Source organism: Prionailurus viverrinus, chromosome B3 (genome assembly GCF_022837055.1).
Source record: "Prionailurus viverrinus isolate Anna chromosome B3, UM_Priviv_1.0, whole genome shotgun sequence".
NCBI lineage: Eukaryota > Metazoa > Chordata > Mammalia > Carnivora > Felidae > Prionailurus > Prionailurus viverrinus.
Window position 1 is genome coordinate 64,549,970 of NC_062566.1, and position 19,610 is coordinate 64,569,579.

The 19,610-nt window shown below is 45.2% G+C and overlaps 1 protein-coding gene across 1 annotated transcript in view; it reads left to right on the plus strand.

The window, feature by feature from the left end:
- The window catches only part of RYR3 (ryanodine receptor 3), a 368,605-nt gene that overhangs the window by 124,072 nt on the left and 224,923 nt on the right, over positions 1-19,610 (plus strand). Inside the window, exons 17-19 of the mRNA XM_047863199.1 lie at positions 5,931-6,064; positions 8,555-8,796; positions 17,885-18,077. Of these exons, the coding sequence (XP_047719155.1) occupies positions 5,931-6,064; positions 8,555-8,796; positions 17,885-18,077 (569 nt within the window). The remainder of the gene's footprint in view (positions 1-5,930; positions 6,065-8,554; positions 8,797-17,884; positions 18,078-19,610) is intronic.

The window sequence follows — 19,610 nt, forward strand, 5'->3', positions numbered from 1 at the left end:
TTCGTTGCTCCTGGGTCATCTTTATGGTCAGACCATATAACGCACTTCACGAATAACCAGCTTTGTTATGGCTTCTTTCAGCCAAGAGCTACAGAGCATTTAATGGATGTCGCTTGGTGGCGAGTTGATGACTATTCTGCCCATTCCACAGTTGAGAAATCTGAGGCCAGTAAGCTGAAGGACTTTGCTACAAATCACTACCTGCTCTGATAGGTTACCCGAGTGTAGTAGCAGGGCGGTCTTTAATCTTTGGGAGCCAAGGCACTGAGAAATTCCGGCAATGTTAGAAAAGTTCAGGCAGTATGTTCCCGGTACATAAAAGCCTCCTCAAGGATATCCCTTTTTTTGTCTCTTGATAGATTTTTGGATGAAGGTTGGTTTGCCATGAATTCAGGCCTTCCCTTAGAAATTATCTGGATAACTTTTATTTCCAAAGAGAAATCTGTCTCAAATCATCAATAAAGCTATCACAAATAGAGCTATTTGTGGTAGCTTTATAAAGAATGTGCAGAGTGAAGGCCAGACTTCTGCTGTGACGTTTTCTTTTTGCTTGGAAAATGTCAAGGTAATGTTTTGCTCTCCATGCTGCTCTTTTTTTCTCCAGTCGTGGGTTTTCACATGTCTCTGATCTATTCACTTAGTTTTCCATGAAGATAGTGGCTGAAAATACATAGAATTAAAAAAAAATGTTTTAATGTTTATTTATTTTTGAGAGAGACCGTGTGAGCAGGGGAGGGGCAGAGAGAGAGGGAGACACAGAACCCAAAGCAGGGTCCAGGCTCTGAGCTGTCAGCACAGAGCGCGACGCGGGACCCAAACCCATGAACCGCGAGATCATGACCCGAGCCAAAGACGGACACTTAACTGACTGAGCCACCCAGGTACCCCAGAAAATACATAGAATTTTAGAAGCACAAAGCACCTCACAGCTCTCCCAATAATAGCAACAGTAATTATGGCAACAACGATAGCTAACATTTGTTGTGCATTTGACAAATGCAAGGTGCTGTCCTCCACATTCCCATGCATTTTCTTTGTCCTCAGTATGACCCCATGATGTAGCATTGTTATTTCCACTTGTCAGTGGCAGAAACAAGGCTGACACGTGGGCCCTGACATGTTAAGCCACGTGCCAGAGGCCACACAACTCGTTCACGACAGCCCAGGACCAGACTTTGAGTCTCCCCCTCAGCGTTTAATATTCTTTCCAGTGTTTCTCAAACTGCCGTCTGTGAACATGTTCTTGGGGTCCACGTGTTCCGGGAGAATATTTTTAATTGCACGTTCTTATTTTTATAGTTCTCTAAAAACAAAACTGCACAGTGAAGAATTCATAATTAGAAGGCATTTTTAGACCAGTAAAGGTTTCTGAGACTGGAGTTTGCACTCCCCTGTGGGCCCATCTGTGGTCTTCAGGGTCATGACATTTTTCTTTAAAAAAAAAAAAAAAAAGGTTTGTACATCTCATGGGTTTGATGAACCCCTTTTTGTATTGTTCCAGCTCTAATCACAGGTTTAGGATGGGAGTAGATACAGTGGTGGCAGTAATTAATGCCGCCTCTAAGATTTTTCACTTGTTAGCTCTCTCCCTGACGTGGAAAGCATTGCCACTCATCTAAAGCATGATCCAATGGAGGTCAGAAAGTTCGAGGGAAAGAACACAATCTCTGGAGTGAAAAGACCATTCTCCGAATGCTCTCTGCCCCTCGACCTCTTAGTGCCTTGACTCGTGCTGAAATCTCCCCATCTCCTCACTTCTTAGTTTTCCAGCACCCATGAAAAATTCTGTCTGCCCTTCAAAACTTACCCAAATGCCACTCCTCCTTGAAGTCTTCTTTTTTTTTTTTAATGTTTATCTTGAGAGAGAGCAAGTGAGAGAGTGTGAGCAGGGGAGGGGCAGAGAGACGAGGGGAGAGAGAGAGAGAAAGAGAGAATGCCAAGCAGACTCCACACTGTCAGTGCAGAGCCCGACGTGGCGCTCAAACCCACAAACCGTGAGATCGTGACCAGAGCCGGAGTCGAGAGCCTGACGTTCCACCATTTGAGCCACTCAGGTGCCCTGAGGAAACTTTCTCTGATACCAGTTGGATGTGATCTCCTCTCCTCCATCCTTCTACCACTAGCCCTCCATTCCTTGGTGGTTCTGCTTCACCTATCACTGTAGTCATGTTTGCACAGAGATTGCTCTCACAGACGCTACGTTCCTTCAGGGCAGGGACCGACTTTTCATTCCTCACAGTGCCAAGCTCATACATTACACACAGCAGGCATTTAATACGTGTTTGTTGAGGGTGTCCTAAATGAATAAAAACAATGAATGCAGCCAGAATACATTCCCATCTCACCTTGGGTGGAAGCTCACCCATATGGACGGGCCTTGTCTCATCCAACAGATGGCTGGCTTATCAGAGCTAAGAAACACACTATGTTAGTAGCACTGGTTTTTCTTGTTTGGTGAAAAGAACAATTGGAACATTTTAAGTCGCCCTCTAATTTTCCCATGGACTAAGCATCTAATAATAAAAATAAAATCTGCCCTTTTTACTTGCCCCCAAGCCTATCTTATGCCAAACCTCCTCAGTAGTCACAAATACATTTTATTTTTATGAGGATTTCGAGCCCCCAATGAGAAAAATATATGGTAAAATGTAACAACTTTGGTCCCAAAAAAGTAGACACCAGAATTGGAGGTTTGGCCTGGGTTATGGGGAAGATAGAACACAGGGAAGCATACCATTAACTCCCACGTAGTTGCTATAGTAGCTCCATGAAATTATCTCTGAGCCCCCGGGCAGCCAAGGCAATAGAGAAGCCTTTCTAGAAACCCAGTTTGCCTCTGCAGCAAGAAAAAAAAAATCTGTTCCTCAGGGGCTTCAAAAATCTTCATTTTTCAAATACAGGACTCAATAAGAAGAATCACAGAATAAGTACCATTAGCATTTTTACAGCTTTTATACAGAATAATTACATTTTAGCATGGAGCTGTTTTTATAGATACAAGCTGAAGGGCAAAATGCAACAGCCAACTGATGTTTCCATGGATATATGATAGGTGTTTATTTTTGAAGGAGAATTTCCACATAAGCCTCTGTTTGGGGGTAGAGACTAGTGGAAATAAAAAGCAGACGGAGAGGATCTTGAATGATATGTGGGGTCTGAAAAGGAGGACAGCCAGAAGCCAATGACCTCCACAACACGAGCCAAGGACAGTCTCCAGTTGGGCCAGTGTATAGATTAGAGAAGCCTAACTCCTATGACAGCCCAGATTCTTACTAGGAAGATTTATCTTTGCTCCCATCACCACCCTAGGCCAGTCAGTGGGAGGGCTTCTGGCTGTGTGGCCACTCAGGGGAGACACGAGTTCCTTCCATCTCAAGGCTTCGCAGAAGGCAGTGTGCTTTACTCCTTGTGTTCAAATGAAGACTCTCAGCTGGTGAGTCTGGTGTCGGGAGGAGTGGAGGGGAACAGAGGAAGTGGTCCTAAACACCTGCATTTCTGGCAAGTTGCTAGGTGATGCCCTTGTCATCTTCCCCGGGACCCCTACTTCTGGCTGGGAGGAGAGTGTGAGTGCGCAGAGGACTGTGTAGAAGATTTTTAGGGACCAGGCCTGAAAGCCATGTAGGTCATGTCCATCTGCTTTCCATTGCCCACAACTCAGTCACATGACCCCACACACTGCAGGGTAGGCTGGGAAGTGGGGCCTCTGTGGGCTGTGGAGTAGAAGGAATTGGAGCTTGGTGACTACTCGTCTGTGCCTGCCACATCTAGCCACGTTTCTCAGAGGCCACGAAAATACTCCCTCTCCCTAAGTACAGATGACCTCCAGGCACAATGCTTGTGGGTTCCCTGTGGTGGGCTGGCCTTGTCTACGTTCCCGTCACCTTGACAGGAACCCACTTAAACCTTTTCATATAGGCAGTCTGGCCACATTGCCCTGTTTTACCCCAAGAAAGGCCTGCTAAAACAAAGCCTAAACAAGTCAGCCCTGTTGCTTTCTGGCATTGTTTATTTAAAAGTGAGACATTATATTAGGCAGGTCCTTCTCACAGAGCCTTTTTTCTCCTTGCTCTTCCTGCTGGATGTGAATTAAGCTCTGCTGTCCCTCTAGCTATGACAGCAAGGCTCCCGCAGCCGTCACTCGAAGGCAAAACCGATGAAAATGTCTGATAGGCTGGATGATAAGTATTTAATTTCCTGGCCATCTATGGCTCTTTCCTTAGAATGAGAAATTATCCTCTGGATTTCCAGTTCCACAGTCGATATGTTTCACAGAGTGGGAATGGTAAGAGTTCTCCATTAAACTGCCTTTGGGATTCTTTTCTGCTTGTCCCATAAATGTGCTTTGTATTTATCTGGAACGAAATTGACATTCAGGGAGTCAGGTAGAAAATTGGTTTGTGAGAATTATGGATACTAATGCCAACAACCTGAATTCATCCAACCCCACTAAGCATCGGGTCTTAGTGGCCACTTTGAAAGACTGAAATGTGGCTGCCACAATCTTGTCGGTTATTATTTATCAACTGCCGTTTGCACACACCTCCCTGTAGGGGGGACAGGGGAGAGCAGTGCCTGGCCCAGAACAGTTTCCTCTGTCGATCTAGGCACACAAAATCTGAATGAGAGAGGATGCGGCACAAGGAGACTGTGGCTAGGAAGCCAGGGGCTGGGTTCCCACTTCCCACGCAGCTGGAAAATGAAGAGGTGCAGTGGTGGCTTGGTGGCTGGTCTCATAGGTTCAGGGAACACTTGGGCTCTGGAAGGTTTGCTCTCACTCTAGGAGAGAAGGAGAGCGGGTGAAAGGTTGTTGAATACCATTAGTAGGAATAGAAGTGTCTCTTAACGAACTTTGAGGATATCACAGCAGGAGACCCAGGAACTGAAATCTGCCCTACTGTGTTCTCTACTGACCTATGTGAGGTTCCCCAAGCCTGCTGCCTGTGAGGGACCTTGGTCAAATGGAAAGCTGAGTGCTGTTAGATAACAAAAATTCAAGGAGATTTTAAAGACCTGATTAGCTTTGTTAATCGATTCATGAATCGGGCAGCAACCCATCTAGCAGTAGAGGGGAGCTCCATAGGGCTACAGGAAAGGAAAGTCTTGGAAAGGAAGAGAGGAGGTTGGGGGAAAAGGAAATTACTAGGAAAGAATCCATTATTTTAGGCAAGGTCACCCTCCTATTGGGAACAGAAGGGATCTATCAGTCAATTTCCTATTGCTGACCGGGAAATCCCCATACTGACTGGTTAAAGGTTACATTCCTAGGGGTTCGAAACTACAATTAGATTAGGTATTAAGTCTTGGCTTACTGACTTGGGACCTTAACCCAAGTGATGCCATTTGGGGCCTGTGGCTTTCTCTTTAATAGCACCTTTCATGAAGAGCTATGAGTCCCTACTGATCATAGTGCAGGGGGTTTCCAAGGCTGGGCGGGAGCATAAACTTAGCCTTGATGCCAATGAAGGACCTTCCAGGTCCTTCTGGGTCCATGCCCCATTCATGCACGACTCCCAAGAGGGTGTCAGGCCTGGATTTTGTGCTCCAGATGCCTCATCTGACCCTAGTCCTGCCATGGCTGGATATTAACCCAGATAGTCTGTCTTCACAGCCCATACTCCCACCTGTTTTCACAGAACAGTGATCACAGGTCACATGCATAGTTGAGAGGGAAGGGGCCTAAGGTGAGGGCAGAGGGGCTAGAAGGAACCCAGCTTCGTGTCCCCCAGGGGCAGCAGGCTCCAGCATTGCTCACTGATTTTCCTGGTGAGGAAGGTGTGGTGGCCTTGACTCTGAATAGGTCCCCCCACCTGCCACCAGCCTCCCCTCACCACTTCACAAGGCCCGCTTCCTTCCTATGTCTTGGCAATCAGGTCCTGCCCACTGTGCCCTCCAGATGGTCCTAAGGCTTTGTGGGTTGTATCCTGCTGCAGGTTCTGGATGTGCTGTGCTCCCTCTGTCTCTGCAATGGGGTCGCTGTGAGAGCCAACCAGAATCTGATTTGTGACAACTTGCTGCCCCGGAGAAACCTGCTCCTGCAGACACGGCTGATTAATGACGTGACAAGGTGAGGCCACTATCATCATGCCACAGTGTCCATCTTGTTTCCAGACAGGAAAGGAAGAGGGCTGATCTGAACTCCCGGGCTGCGTCCCCATGGTTTCCATGGCGAAGCGGGCACATAAGATGAGACTGGGCAGATGTGTACTTTTTCAGGGCCCTGTACACCAGCCCTTTTCACAGGGTTTTAAACGTTTCCCCTGAAGTAGCCGACAGTGGAGAGTACGTGTTCCACCTGAGGGCCAGAGCATTTAACCCAAAGTGGTCTACCATGTTTCATGTTACAGTTAAGTACAGATCTTGTACCTTCTTCATAACATACTCCCTTTTTTTTTTTAAATTTTTTTTAACGTTTATTTATTTTTTGAGACAGAGACAAAGCATGAATGGGGGAGGGCAGAGAGAGAGGGAGACACAGAATCTGAAACAGGCTCCAGGCTCTGAGCTGTCAGCACAGAGCCCGACGCGGGGCTCGAACTCATGGACCGTGAGATCATGACCTGAGCTGAAGTCGGACGCTTAACCGACCAAGCCACCCAGGCGCCCCCTCACTTTTATTTTAATATACCACCTTTTATTTTTTTAAATCTTTTTTTTTTTTTTTTTAAACCTAGCTCAGCTCCTGGATACTTCCAGCACTATTGCGTTGGTCCTGCTTTTATTTTTTTTTTTAATTTTCTTTCTTTTATTTAATGTTATGTTTATTTTTGGGAGAGTGCAAGCAGGGGAGGGGCAGAGAGAAGGGGGACAGAGGATCCGAAGCCAGCTCTGCCCTGACAGGCTGACAGCAGCGAGCCTGATGTGGGGCTCACAAACCACAAGATCAAACCTGAGCCCAAGTCAGAGGCGCAACTGACTGAGCCACCCAGGTGCCCCTCCAAGTCTTATAATAGAATGGATGCCCCATGTTGATACTGTGGTTTCTTGCATCCTCTGGCACATGGCATTCGAGGTTATCTGTGAAGGCCACGATGAAGAGCATGGGCTCACACAGAATCCTAGCCTGCTGATCCACACGTGCAGCCACATGTGAGTCATGTGAACTCATGGGACTTGCATTAGGCAGGCCTAAGTTATTGAGCTATCTTCTACCCAGGCCCACTCCCTAATCTACAAGGTGAGGAAAGAACTGTGGCGCGTAGAGCAGAACTGAGCCATCCACACAGTTTCTTTTGGTACCAACCTGGTTTTTCCTGGCTCACCCAAAATGGGATGCAGCTCCAGCCCAGAACAGTGGATATTTAAGAATAGCACTCCAACCAGGAAAACTCTAAATGGTTTGTCCCAAGCTTTTAACCATCTTTCTGGATACATTAAGTCCTCCAGCCCTTATCAAAGTTGGCTAAGAGTGACTTCTCTTCCCTTCTCCCTTTTTCTGCTGTCTTCAATTGAATTTTTTCAGCTTTATTCATTGAAGTATAATTGACAAACAGTTAAAGGATATTTAAAGTATGGAATAGGATGATTTGATATACATTGTGAAAGGATTTGCCCCATCAGATTGAGTAACACATCTGCCACCTCACATATTTATCCTTTTTTTGTGTGAGAGAGCCCTTAAGTTCTTCTGTCTTGCCACATTTCAATTATGCAATACAGTGTTACCAACTGTAGCTACGATATTACACGTTGTATCCTCCTATGATATGCATCTTATAAGTGAAAGTTTGTACCTTTTTTCTAACCTCTGTTTTTGCCACCCCCTACCTCTGCCCCTGGCAACTGCTTTTCTGCTCTCAAGAAGTTTGACTTTTTTTTTTTTTTTTAGATTCCACCTGTAAGTAGTTCCATGTCGTTTTCTTTGTCTTGCTTGCTTGTTTAAGAGAAGGAAAGAAAAGGAACACAAGTGGGGGAGGGGCAGAGAGAGAGAGGGAGAGTATCTTAAGTAGGCTCCTTGCTTAGCGCAGAGCCCGATGCGGGGCTTGATCCCACAAACCGTGAGATCATGACCTGAGCCAAAACCAGAGTCAGATGCTCAGCCAACTGTGCCACGCAGGTGCCCCTGGTCTGGGTTATTTCAAATAGAGGTTTCTTAATGCTTTCAAGAGGCCACTGCTACTGGTTATGTTTAGGTGACAAAGCTGCCACTGTGGGAATAGGGGGAGCTTGAACCAATTTCCCAGGAGATGGAACTTGATTAAGTTCCTTCTTCCACTTACAGAAAGACACAAGGATTTATGGTTATGCATTTCTATGACGTTTTCATCATCTTTTACCCATGGTCGGCACTCAGTAAACGCTGCTTGCCTTGAATGGAACAAGGAGACGTTCTTTATATTTTTAAATAGAATTAACATTGTCCTGACACCTCCCACTGCGAACTCGATCAAGTGTTAGAGGCTCTAAGCATTTCCTATTTTAGAATCCTATGAAAAACACAAAAGTGCTCTTGCCTTCAGTTGACAGTGCGTCCTGTGGCCCAGTTCAACCTGCTTGCTGTTGTTTATCTCTGTGCTTCCAAGTCTGTAGCTGCCACCTGTCCCGTGTTCAATTTCAGCATTCGGCCAAACATCTTCCTGGGAGTTGCTGAGGGCTCAGCACAGTACAAGAAGTGGTACTTCGAGCTGATCATAGACCAAGTGGACCCCTTCCTAACAGCTGAGCCCACACACCTACGGGTGGGCTGGGCCTCTTCCTCAGGCTATGCTCCGTACCCTGGAGGTGGAGAAGGATGGGGAGGCAACGGTGTTGGAGACGACCTGTATTCCTATGGCTTTGATGGCCTTCACCTTTGGTCAGGTGAGTACCTTGCCAGAGCTTTGGCCCCTTTTCCCTTGCTGGAGATGATCGAGGCTTGAATTGTTCAAGCTGCGGTGGTCACTTTCTGTCAAAAGTATGCAGACTCAAAACTCTCAGCTAATTAGAGGGTTAAGTGGAAAGCACATCAGATCTGAAATGAGACTGTCCTGCTTTGCCACCATGACTCCAGCACTTACTTGCAACTGCGTGATCTAGTGTGGCTCAGTTAACAGTTCCCAAGCTCAGTGACTGTACCTGTAGCATCACTATTGCCTAGGATGTTAAGGGTTATATAGTCAAACAGGGAAAGAGACTCAGCGTTTGTTTACTGGACAGTGAGCTTACATACCTTTTGTACATTTTTCCCCTCACTTTATTTATATAATGACCCCTTAATGTAGATAATATTGTTTTTAACATGTACTTATTTTTGAGACAGAGCGAGCAAGCAGGGAAGGGACAGAGAGAGGGAGACACAGAATCCAAAGCCGGCTCCAGGCTCTGAGCTGTCAGCACAGGGCCTGATGCGGGGCTCGAATTCACGAACCGTGAGATCATGATCTGAGCTGAAGTTGGATGCTTAACCAACTGAGCTGCCCAGGCGCCCCAGTGTTCATAATATTGGCCTCATGTGACGCATGTGGAACCACCACAAAGATGTTTAGGTAGTTTATTTACAGTCATGCTGAGAGGGATCCAGATCTGACTACAAGTCCATCATTATGTCAGTGCAACATGTTGCTTCATGATACACTTCACAGAAAGCCTGGATCGGTGCCGGGCACACCCTAAATGCCAATTGCTTAAAAAACAAAAAAAAAGTGCAACTTCCTTTTTAAAACTCCACTGATCCTTTCCCCAAGCATATCCGTGGCCTGTGCCCGCAGGAATGGGTTAGCTTCTGCCTAGACGAAAATGCAAGGCTAACTTTTAGGCTTTCCCCCAGAACTAGAGCTTTACCTCTTCTTTCTGTTGTCCCCAGCACATCGTACCTGTATCTTTTGTGAGACTGTATTTGGAGTCACTGTGTCCCTTATAGAAATCCCTTATGTAAGCATGTCTCTTACGTAAGAAACGATGACACGCATTCTTCCCCAAATCCAGTATTACGGAAAAGTTTGTCTCTAAACACAAACCTATACATTTTCTTTTGTAACTGGGAACTATGTAACCTATCACATTTTCCTTTTTCCTGCCACTCTCGGGCCAAAACCGTCACCTGGGGCTCTGATTCCATATCTTACAGTTGGTATGTATTTTCAGCGGGTCAGCATGGGTTGGTTTTTTCATTTTTTGTGCTGTTGTACGTTCAGTATAAACATTTAAAAACTTTTAGGAATGGTGTCCGCTTACTTATTGATAAATGTATCCTGGATCATTTGTGGGAAGAAAAAAAAAAAATCTCTGTTTTGTGTGTCCCAGGGGACAGTGTGGTGCAGACAAAGGCAGGTGAAAAACGGCCGAATGATGGGTGATGGTGACGTCAAAGCCCTGTCCTGTCGTTCTCTTATCCTCCCAACTTCCCTTCGCCAGTGCCATCTTCATGGGGAGTGACCGTGCATCTTCCCTTCTTGGGTCACGGAGCCACTGTGTCTGTGGCTGTACAGACTGTGGCTGTGATGTGGGTTAGCCTCACATGTCATGAAGTGCTCAGAAAGCTGTCTCCGAGGAAGTGAGTGAAAAAGAAAGAGTCTTATGCCTACCCACATCTACATCTCCTGAATTTGGTAGGGTGGAATCTGTGAGGGGGCGTGAACGGGATTGGCTTGACAACATCATTCCCCTACTGCCTGCTGATGGCTGCTCCTCTCCTGCCATCTCGTCACCATCACCCAATCTACAACTGCATCCCAGGTTACACCTGAAGGGAACTCTGCCTGGGGACTGGTTAAGGAAATCCGGAGGACACCTAGACTGTTGGATGAGGCAAACTGGACCCTTGTTCCAAAGAGACACTAACCGTGCTCCAAGGAAAAGTGTTACTCAGTCCTTCCCAGATTTTGTAGCACTGTGTGGGGCACTTAGGGGATCCCTTCATAAAATTTGCGGAATGAATACATCGATGAGTCAAGAGACAGAGAAGCCAGGGCATCCGGGAAAGGTTGCCATTTGCATTTCAGAACTCGAACATCCATCTAATTGTGTACCATTCCCGGAGCATGCCACATGCTCGTCATCCCTCTTGTCCTTTCTCAGCAGAAGACTGGGAAGCCAGATGCGCCGAGCCCACACCAGTCATCACGAGCAGTGGCCCTTCTGATTGGTAATAGATGACAGGGGAAAGGGACTTGGGACTCTGCATTTCAGGAGCTGATTGTGGCTCTCTGAACGTGACCCACACTTAGTAATACAATGCCGTATAGGTACATTCAGAGAACCTCACCCCCTCAGTCCTCAGCATCTGATGAGATGTGGAGAGACCAGTGTCAGCAAGATTGACACGTCTCGTGCTCATTAAAACACAAAGCTTCCTTGGGTCTGGCATCATTCTGAATTCCCCAGCCAGCACACAGGGAACATATATCTGGCAGAAGGCACTGCGGGTAAATATGCCAACATGTGTTCCAGTTGAAGAAATAAGGTTTCTGTTAATGACTCCCACCAGGACACCACTGTATCTCGGACTATCTGATGAAAGGATAATTGTTGGATGAAGAAATGAAATGGAAACAATACTCCAACTTACTGCAGGATGTAAGGGAGGGTGGCTAGGGAGACCTACTGGGAACTCCTCCTGACAAGTTTTCTCCTTTTCCTTGAGATATAAATGCCCAAGTCCGTTAACTTTAAACTCATCTGTATGTATGAACTAAGCTACTGCCTCGAACTGGTCTTTAATGTACTTATTAAAGCACAGTAGAGGGGCGCCTGGGTGGATCAGTCGGTTAAGCGGCCGACCTCGGCTCAGGTCATGATCTCGCGGTCCGTGAGTTCGAGCCCCGTGTAGGGCTCTGTGCTGCCAGCTCAGAGCCTGGAGCCTGTTTCAGATTCTATGTCTCCCTCTCTCTCTGACCCTCCCCCGTTCATGCTCTGTCTCTGCCTCAAAAATAAATAAACGTTAAAAAAAATTTTTTTTAAATAAATAAATAAAGCACAGTAGATACTGTCGTTATTGGTAGGAATTATAGTGCCCCTGACATGTAGTCGCTGGAAAGAGTCAAGAAGAAACAGCATGGCTTTGGAGTTGCACCTGGGTTTGAATCCCAGCGCTTCTGTTTACTGATTTTTTTTTGATTCTGGGCTCAGAGACTTGGTTTCCTCAGATAAAATGAAGATACATAGGCTCTTATGAAATTTAAATGAGGTAAGGAACATGAAGTTCATGACACATTAGCTACCCAGTAAATGCGATTTCCCATCCCTCGTTGTCTGTGGGGTCCACTGTAATCATAAAGACCATGTCCAGAGTTGTGGGTACCTCACTGGAGACCAGCCCATCCTCAGGGGAACTACCTGAGTCCCATGCTGAATGGGAAAGGATGTTTCTTTTTTTTTTTTTAACGTCCATTTTTGAGAGACAGAGTGCACATCGGGGGCAGGGGGAGGGGGTGCAGAGAGAGAGTGAGGGAGACACGGAATCCAAAGCAGGCTCCAGGCTCCGAGCTGTCAGCGCAGAGCCTGATATGGGGCTTGAGCTCACAAACCGTGAGATCACGACCTGAGCCAAAGTCGGACGCTCAACCCAGTCACCCAGGCACCACAGGAAGGGAAGTTTCAGGTGACCTCCTGGGATGATGAATGAGCTTTTTCTCTATGTAAGGAAAAAGCAGTCTTCATGGGTCTTTTTAGCCACCAAAGTCTGTGAAGCCACTTTCAAGCATCAGCTGTAGATCTATCCCCCATCTTAACCCTCCTAACAGGCTCCTGAGTCAGCTTAGCCACTGGGAGTTTCCTTTCTGAGGATGGGTTCTTTTCTGGTCCTGGCATTGCTTTCCCTCTCCTGACAGCCTTCATGTAGCCTTTTGGGGCTGCCGTTGGGATGAATTCGACTCAGAGCTTCCTGTAGTATGTTCCTGGCTGGGGGGACAGTTTCACAGAAAGAAATCTGTCTACGTTTCCCTTTTAATACCTTTTCCCCTTGTGCAGTTGGAATAAGCAGAGGTATCTACCTTCCCGAGTGATAAGTGATGCAGGAAATGAATGGAGTAAAATTGCATTTCCTGATTTATTATGATGTCTGGCTTTTTAAACTTTTAAATCATTTAGCTCAACAATCACATTTGTATGAGAGGGTCTTTACCTGTCTCCCTCCTGAGAGGAGTCCCAGCACTGAGCTGTGGAGGCACACCCCACTGTGACTCAGACCCTTCCAGCCCTGCTGCTGCTCTGTGAAGAGGACCCAAGGAGTGGCTAAAGAACACCAGCATTTCTACGTGTTTGGATCCTCTCTCCTTCCGAATGCCAGAGTGTTTGTGTGATAGTGCCAAATTCTGCAGTGCCTGGGGCAGTGGAAATGCTGATCAGTTGCCTACATTACTCATCAGAAGAGGCTTAATCCTGCAGGAATGTGTCCTTGGGCCTATTTGAAGATGTGCAGCCTATGATAAAGTGAGATTTTCCTTTATCTTACAATGCTGCTTTGGAATGGCCCTTCTGATCTTCCCGGGACCTTAAGGTAGGCCCAGACCTCTGAGCCAGGGGCAGTTTATTCAGACAAAGAGAGGCTACAGGACTCCCCAGCCTGTTTGGGTGGGCTGTGGCTAGGATTATAGAGACTTAGACTTTGTAACTCCTTTGCTTTCCTTTCTATGGACTAGCCCTTCTGTTGGTTGTTCTAAAGGGTCACATACGTGAAACATACTTGAAAGTGACTATTTTTGAGCATTCTCTTCACCAAAGGGTCTTACTCATTTTTATTAACCCAATACAGTGACTTTTCGAGTCTCTTTCTGGACTCAGCCTTCAATGCCATGATTCTCCATAGTGTTATTTTTTCATTATAATACCAAAGACATTCATACAGTGTTCTGACATTCTTCTCTACTGTTAGCCTAGTAATTAAAGTTTCTAGAGCTTCAGAAACAAAAGCAATAATAGTACTTACTGTGGGTTATGATGTGTCAGGCACGCTTCTAATCCCTCTTAAGGGAATAATTCATCCAAAACTCAAACAACCTCATGACGCTATTTTCACTTGACAGATGAAGAAACTTGAGTTGGCAAAGGTAAGTGATTTGCCCGAGGTCACACAGTAAGTGACAGAGCCAGGACTCTAGCCCAGAGAGTCTGGTTCTAGAAATGCCCAGTTATTGCTACATGCTAAACCTTTTGAGTGGCATACAGGACATCAGTCATTTGTTTCATTGAAGTCCCGGGAATAATTACAGTACCTTACAAACAACTCTTAACAACAATAGTGTGGGCAACACGGTACCCATTTTATAGAGGTGGAATCTGATTTTCTGGTAAAATTACATGCCCAGCTTCAGGTAACAGACAAAGACTTGGAATTGAACTCAGCCCTCTGTGATCCACTTCTGCTCCCTGCCACAATGCCACCTCACTACAGAGCAATTTAAAGGACAAGTATGTTGTTTAAATGTGGGGTACAGGACCCTTCTGAATCATTTGGAGCCTGGAAAGCCCTCATGGGGCTAGAGATTTCTTCTTGTAGATGAGAACAGATTTATAGAACAGTGTGTAAAAGCCATTGCACAATTCCCTTGTTTTCTAGCTTGAGACCCTTCACGCTGCTCCCATTTTAAAACTACATATACCTTATCAGATGATATTTTACAACATGAACATTATATGAAATGAGTTTTTTTTATTCCAATAGACTTCCCAAACCACTGCTCTAAGTAATCACTAAGTACATGCTTCCTATCCAGTAATTATCCACTGTCTCCCTTTAGTTTCTGGATAGTATCAGTCCCAACTCTGTATTCTGCATATGTTTTAAAAATAGGCTCAAACCATGATTTCACTTGGCCTACTGATGATCTTCTACTCGGTGCCCATTCTTTTAGAATAAAGGAGTTTTGTAAAAGGCAGTGGTGTTTACCACAAGGGTATAATTGCTCATCCTGGTTGTTGTTTTCCACCAAGGGAGGGAACTAGACAGGAGAAATGCTCTCGGCTGCCATTCTTCGGGAAGGCACTTGGCAACTATGGCATCTTAAGGGCTAAATAAAGCTTGGAACTCAGCTTCCGATGGCATCAAAGCACTGCTGTAGATGAAGAGTATCCCTCGTGAAAGCTGCTCTCTGTCTTTACTGGCCGAGGTTCTGGCCGGCAGGGAAGCCAACAGTGCACTTTGAGCAGCTAGGACGAGCGGGCGCTGGCATCACAATTCAACACTGTCAGTTTGTCCTAGTTTATGTGAGTCTCAGAACAGTAAAGGACCTTCTCATTTGTATTTTTAGCCAGCAAGGATCTGAATACCTTGAAAGTTAGTTGACCGGGGCGCCTGGGTGGCTCAGTTGGTTGGGCGTCCAACTTTGGCTCAGGTCATGATCTCGTGGTTCATGCGTTCAAGCCCTGTGTCAGGCTCTGTGCGGTCAGCTCGGAGACTGCAGCCTGCTTCAGATTCCATGTCTGTCTGTCTGTCTGTCTGTCTCTCTCTCTGTGCACCCTCCCCCACTCATGCTCTGTCTCTGTCTCTCTCAAAAATAAACATTGAAAAAAATAAAGCTAGTTGACCAACCGAGCGTTTCAGTGGCTTCTTGGTTTTCCCAAATTCACAGAAATCTCTTGGGATTTTTTTTTCAAATGACTACAGTGATATTATCCAGAAGTTAAACTAAAGGAGAAAGAAACAACTGAAGCAGAAAAGATTGGTTTCTAATGGGAAAATAAGAAATACTGAGAATGAGACCGTTGTAGCAAGATTGGCTGAGTTTTACTATCATAGATTCCTTTCATAACAGACTTGATTATGATAAGGGAGAAAAGATAATTGGGACCTGGGATACCTCAACTCCATAAAAGGAACCAAGGGCCCTCGGTCTCCTCAGAGAAATTGGAAAGGTGTCAAACCTCTGCAGTCTTAGAATTTGGCTTAGATTGCTGTGTTTCAAAGGAACCTGTTCCTCATTCTCAGGAATGAAGCAAGGTTACAAAAACCGAGTCTGGGGCTGTCTCAGGCTTATGTGCCTTGTGTACGTTATTTTGTGTCATTGCACCTGGTGTGGTGCAAACAGTCCAAGTTGTGTGTCCAGTCCGGCTGTGTTCTGCATCTACTCCCCAAGCTCCTATCCGTCCCCACACCTGCCGCACACAGGTAGGTCTCCTCCATCCTTCTGTATAAACTATTCTTCTGTAAGAAGTAGTCTTTCTTATATAGTGGATCTTTGACTCTTGTCCCATGCTCCTGGGCTGATTTGGCACCTTCCTGTATCTTAGAAGCATCACCTTGTGTACACCTTCATTCCATTAACTAGACTGAATGGTAATTCTTTATTTGAATGTTTATTTCCCACCAGATTATGGATTTATTAGGAGCAGGAACTGGGTCTTCAGTCCTTGATCCCCAGCCCGGTGTCTGGTACCACGTAGAGCCTCGTTCACGTTTGTACAAGGGTGGGGGGAAATACAATATGGTTTTGTCAGTTGCCCACAATAACCAGAAGGGGATACTTAATATATTTTTTTTTATTAAGGATAGTGTAGTAGTTTCACTATTTAAAAAAAATTTTTTTAATGTTTATTTATTTTTGAGAGAGACAGAGATAGTGACAGCTGGGGAGGGGCAGAGAGAGAGAGAGAGAGAGAGAGAGAGAGAGAGAGAGAGAATCCAAAACAGGCTCCAGGCTCTGAGCTGTCAGCACAGGGCCCGACGCGGGGCTCAAACTCAAAAGCTGTGAGATCATGACCTGAACCAAAGTCGGCCGCTGAACCGACTGAGCCACCCAGGTGCCCCTCGCTATTTTAAAATCCACCACTTAATTTAGAACCTACTAGAATAGCACTACCCACTGGAAACATTAAATAATTCATAGCTGAGATTAGAAAGATTATATAGCATAGATGTGCATACAAAATTTATAAACAACTCACATACCCATCATAAGGGGGTTTTTAATTACCTTATGGCATATGATGAAGCCATTAAAATGCAGTTTCTAGTGAATATTCCATTATACAATCAAATATTTATAATACGATAGGTAGAGAAAAAGTCACAAAACCCACAGAATCCTAGTTTGGATGAAAAGTGTGTATGTGTGTGTGAAAGTGGAAGCATTTTTTATTGAGTTAACTTTTTTTCTTTGTTTATATTTTTGTATACAATGAACATTTATAATGAATATGTATTACTTCTGTCATCAAAAAATAAGATACATTTTTATAATTTTTGTTGCCTGAAAGTCCATTTTAATACCTAAATTCTGCCTCTTCATTGCTCTCTTGCCAATAGAATTGTAACCGTGGTAGGGAGATGGGTGAGGGAGTTAGGATAATTTACTTTTAGAACTTCCAGAATGAGATGGTGTGACACAAAAATCCCGAGAGGTGATTTTCTCATGACTGTAAGTTAGGTCAGGCAATGATAAATCATCCTATTAAAGAGATACACAGTAATGACAAAAATCATCAACACAGTGTACAACTGACCCTCTGTTTCACTGCTTATATGAACTAATAGAATTCTTTAAAACAAGTAAACTATGCTGCATAGTTTAATGGCTGGATGACCTTGCTGTTACTCACTTTGATGGCTCCTGCGTCCAGTGCCAGAGTGGCCATATCTTTTACAGGAAATGGAAGAGGGTGAGATCTTTGGGCATCTGAGAGTAAACCCACGCACACACGCGCACTCACACTGCAGGACCCACAACCAGCAAAGCAATCTGTTCGTTAATTTAGACACCAGGCCAGAATCTGAACACACACTGAGGGGGTTGAATTCATGTTTGTTCTCATTCCTGGCAGTTTGAGTTTCCTCTGAGACTCCTCTCGTTTTGGGCTGCCCACTCACAAGCTCCGGAAATCATTTCTCACTGCTCCCCTCACACTGGGAAAGCCAAGTTGAATTGCAAATGCAGGAGCATATCCAGACCTCCTGTGTGCCATCATACCTCCCCACCTCCCACTGTGAGAGCCTTCTCTAGAGTCCCACAACACCTTCTTGTTCTTTGCTCACCAGGCCGCATACCCAGAGCCGTGGCCTCCATCAACCAGCACCTCCTGAGATCAGACGACGTGGTAAGCTGTTGCCTCGACCTCGGGGTGCCCAGCATCTCTTTCCGCATCAACGGGCAGCCTGTGCAGGGGATGTTTGAGAACTTCAACACAGATGGGCTCTTCTTCCCTGTGGTGAGCTTCTCAGCAGGTGTCAAGTAAGTGATGGCTGTGATTTCATGGGGAGTGGCTGTTAGCCCACCTCCCCACCACTCGTGTGAGCCAGGGAGCAAGGGAGTGTCCCTCATGACTTCCACATCATAAGCCAGACTGCCCCCCCCCGCTCCCCCTCCCCCGCCAAAATGATGTTGAAAGCAGGAGAGCAATCCAGGATCACTAACTCCGTGGATAGTCATTGAATACCTACCTACCACCAAGGGTTTTGTAATGTCTTCAAATAAGATGAATAACATCAATCTTATGTAGATCCTTGCTTTAATAATTGTTTTAAAAATTACATCCTCGGGGCGCCTGGGTGGCGCAGTCGGTTAAGCGTCCGACTTCAGCCAGGTCATGATCTCACGGTCCATGAGTTCGAGCCCCGCGTCAGGCTCTGGGCTGATGGCTCAGAACCTGGAGCCTGTTTCCGAGTCTGTGTATCCCTCTCTCTGCCCCTCCCCCGTTCATGCTCTGTCTCTCTCTGTCCCAAAAATAAATAAACGTTGAAAAAAAAAATTACATCCTCATTATTAAAAATTTATGAGATATAGTTCTAAATAAAACAACGTCACAATCCCAACGTGTAACTATAATCTCTGCTATTAGTTTCAAGTCTTTAATTCTACACATTTTGGGAGCTTTTTTTTTCTTTCTTTCTTTCTTTTTTTTTTTTTTTTTTGAGAGAGAACGTGAGCAGGAGAGAGGGGCAGAGAGAGAATCTTAAGCATGCTACACGCTCAGCACGGAGCCCAACGTGGGGCTTGATCCCACAACTTTGGGATTGTTACCTGAGCCAAAATCAAGAGCTGGACGCTCAACTGACTGTGTCACCCACGCACCCCATGAGGCTTTGTTAATTGACATCACACTCAATATGAAGTTTTATGTCTTCATTATTTTCCATTCAGCCATACATAATGAGCCTTTTCCTGACTCCTTAAGTATCCTCCTCACAAACAATTTTTATAGCCAGTCATTTGGTTGTCCCATAATATAGCCATTACTTTATTGTTAGACTTTTGTGCTAATTCCATTTTTATCTTTATAAATAAAATTATGATGGACATCCTTGAGCATAACTCTTTTGTCTGCATATCTGTTAAGTTCTTCCTAGAAGTAGGTCAAAAGTTATGAAGTTTTTAAAGTCTAAATTTGTAGGGGTGCCTGGGTGGCTCAGTCAATTAAGTGTCTAACTTCGGCTCAGGTCATGATCTCACGGCTCATGAGTTCATGCCCGGCATCAGGCTCCCTGCTGTCAGCTCAGAACCTAGACCCTACTTTGGATTCTGTGTCTCCCTCTCTCTCTGCCTCTCCTCCACTCATACTCTGTCTCTCTCAAAAATAAACATTAAAAAATAATAAATGTATAATCACATAGCCAAGTAGATTTTCAGGAAGATTGTATGGAACAGTTCAGAAATAATTATCAACAATTTTGGAATCTCAAAAGTTCTGAAACCCATGAATTTTTTCATAACTCATTTCACCACAGAGTCTGACCTAAACTCATTTTGTTGTCAAAACTGTCATCA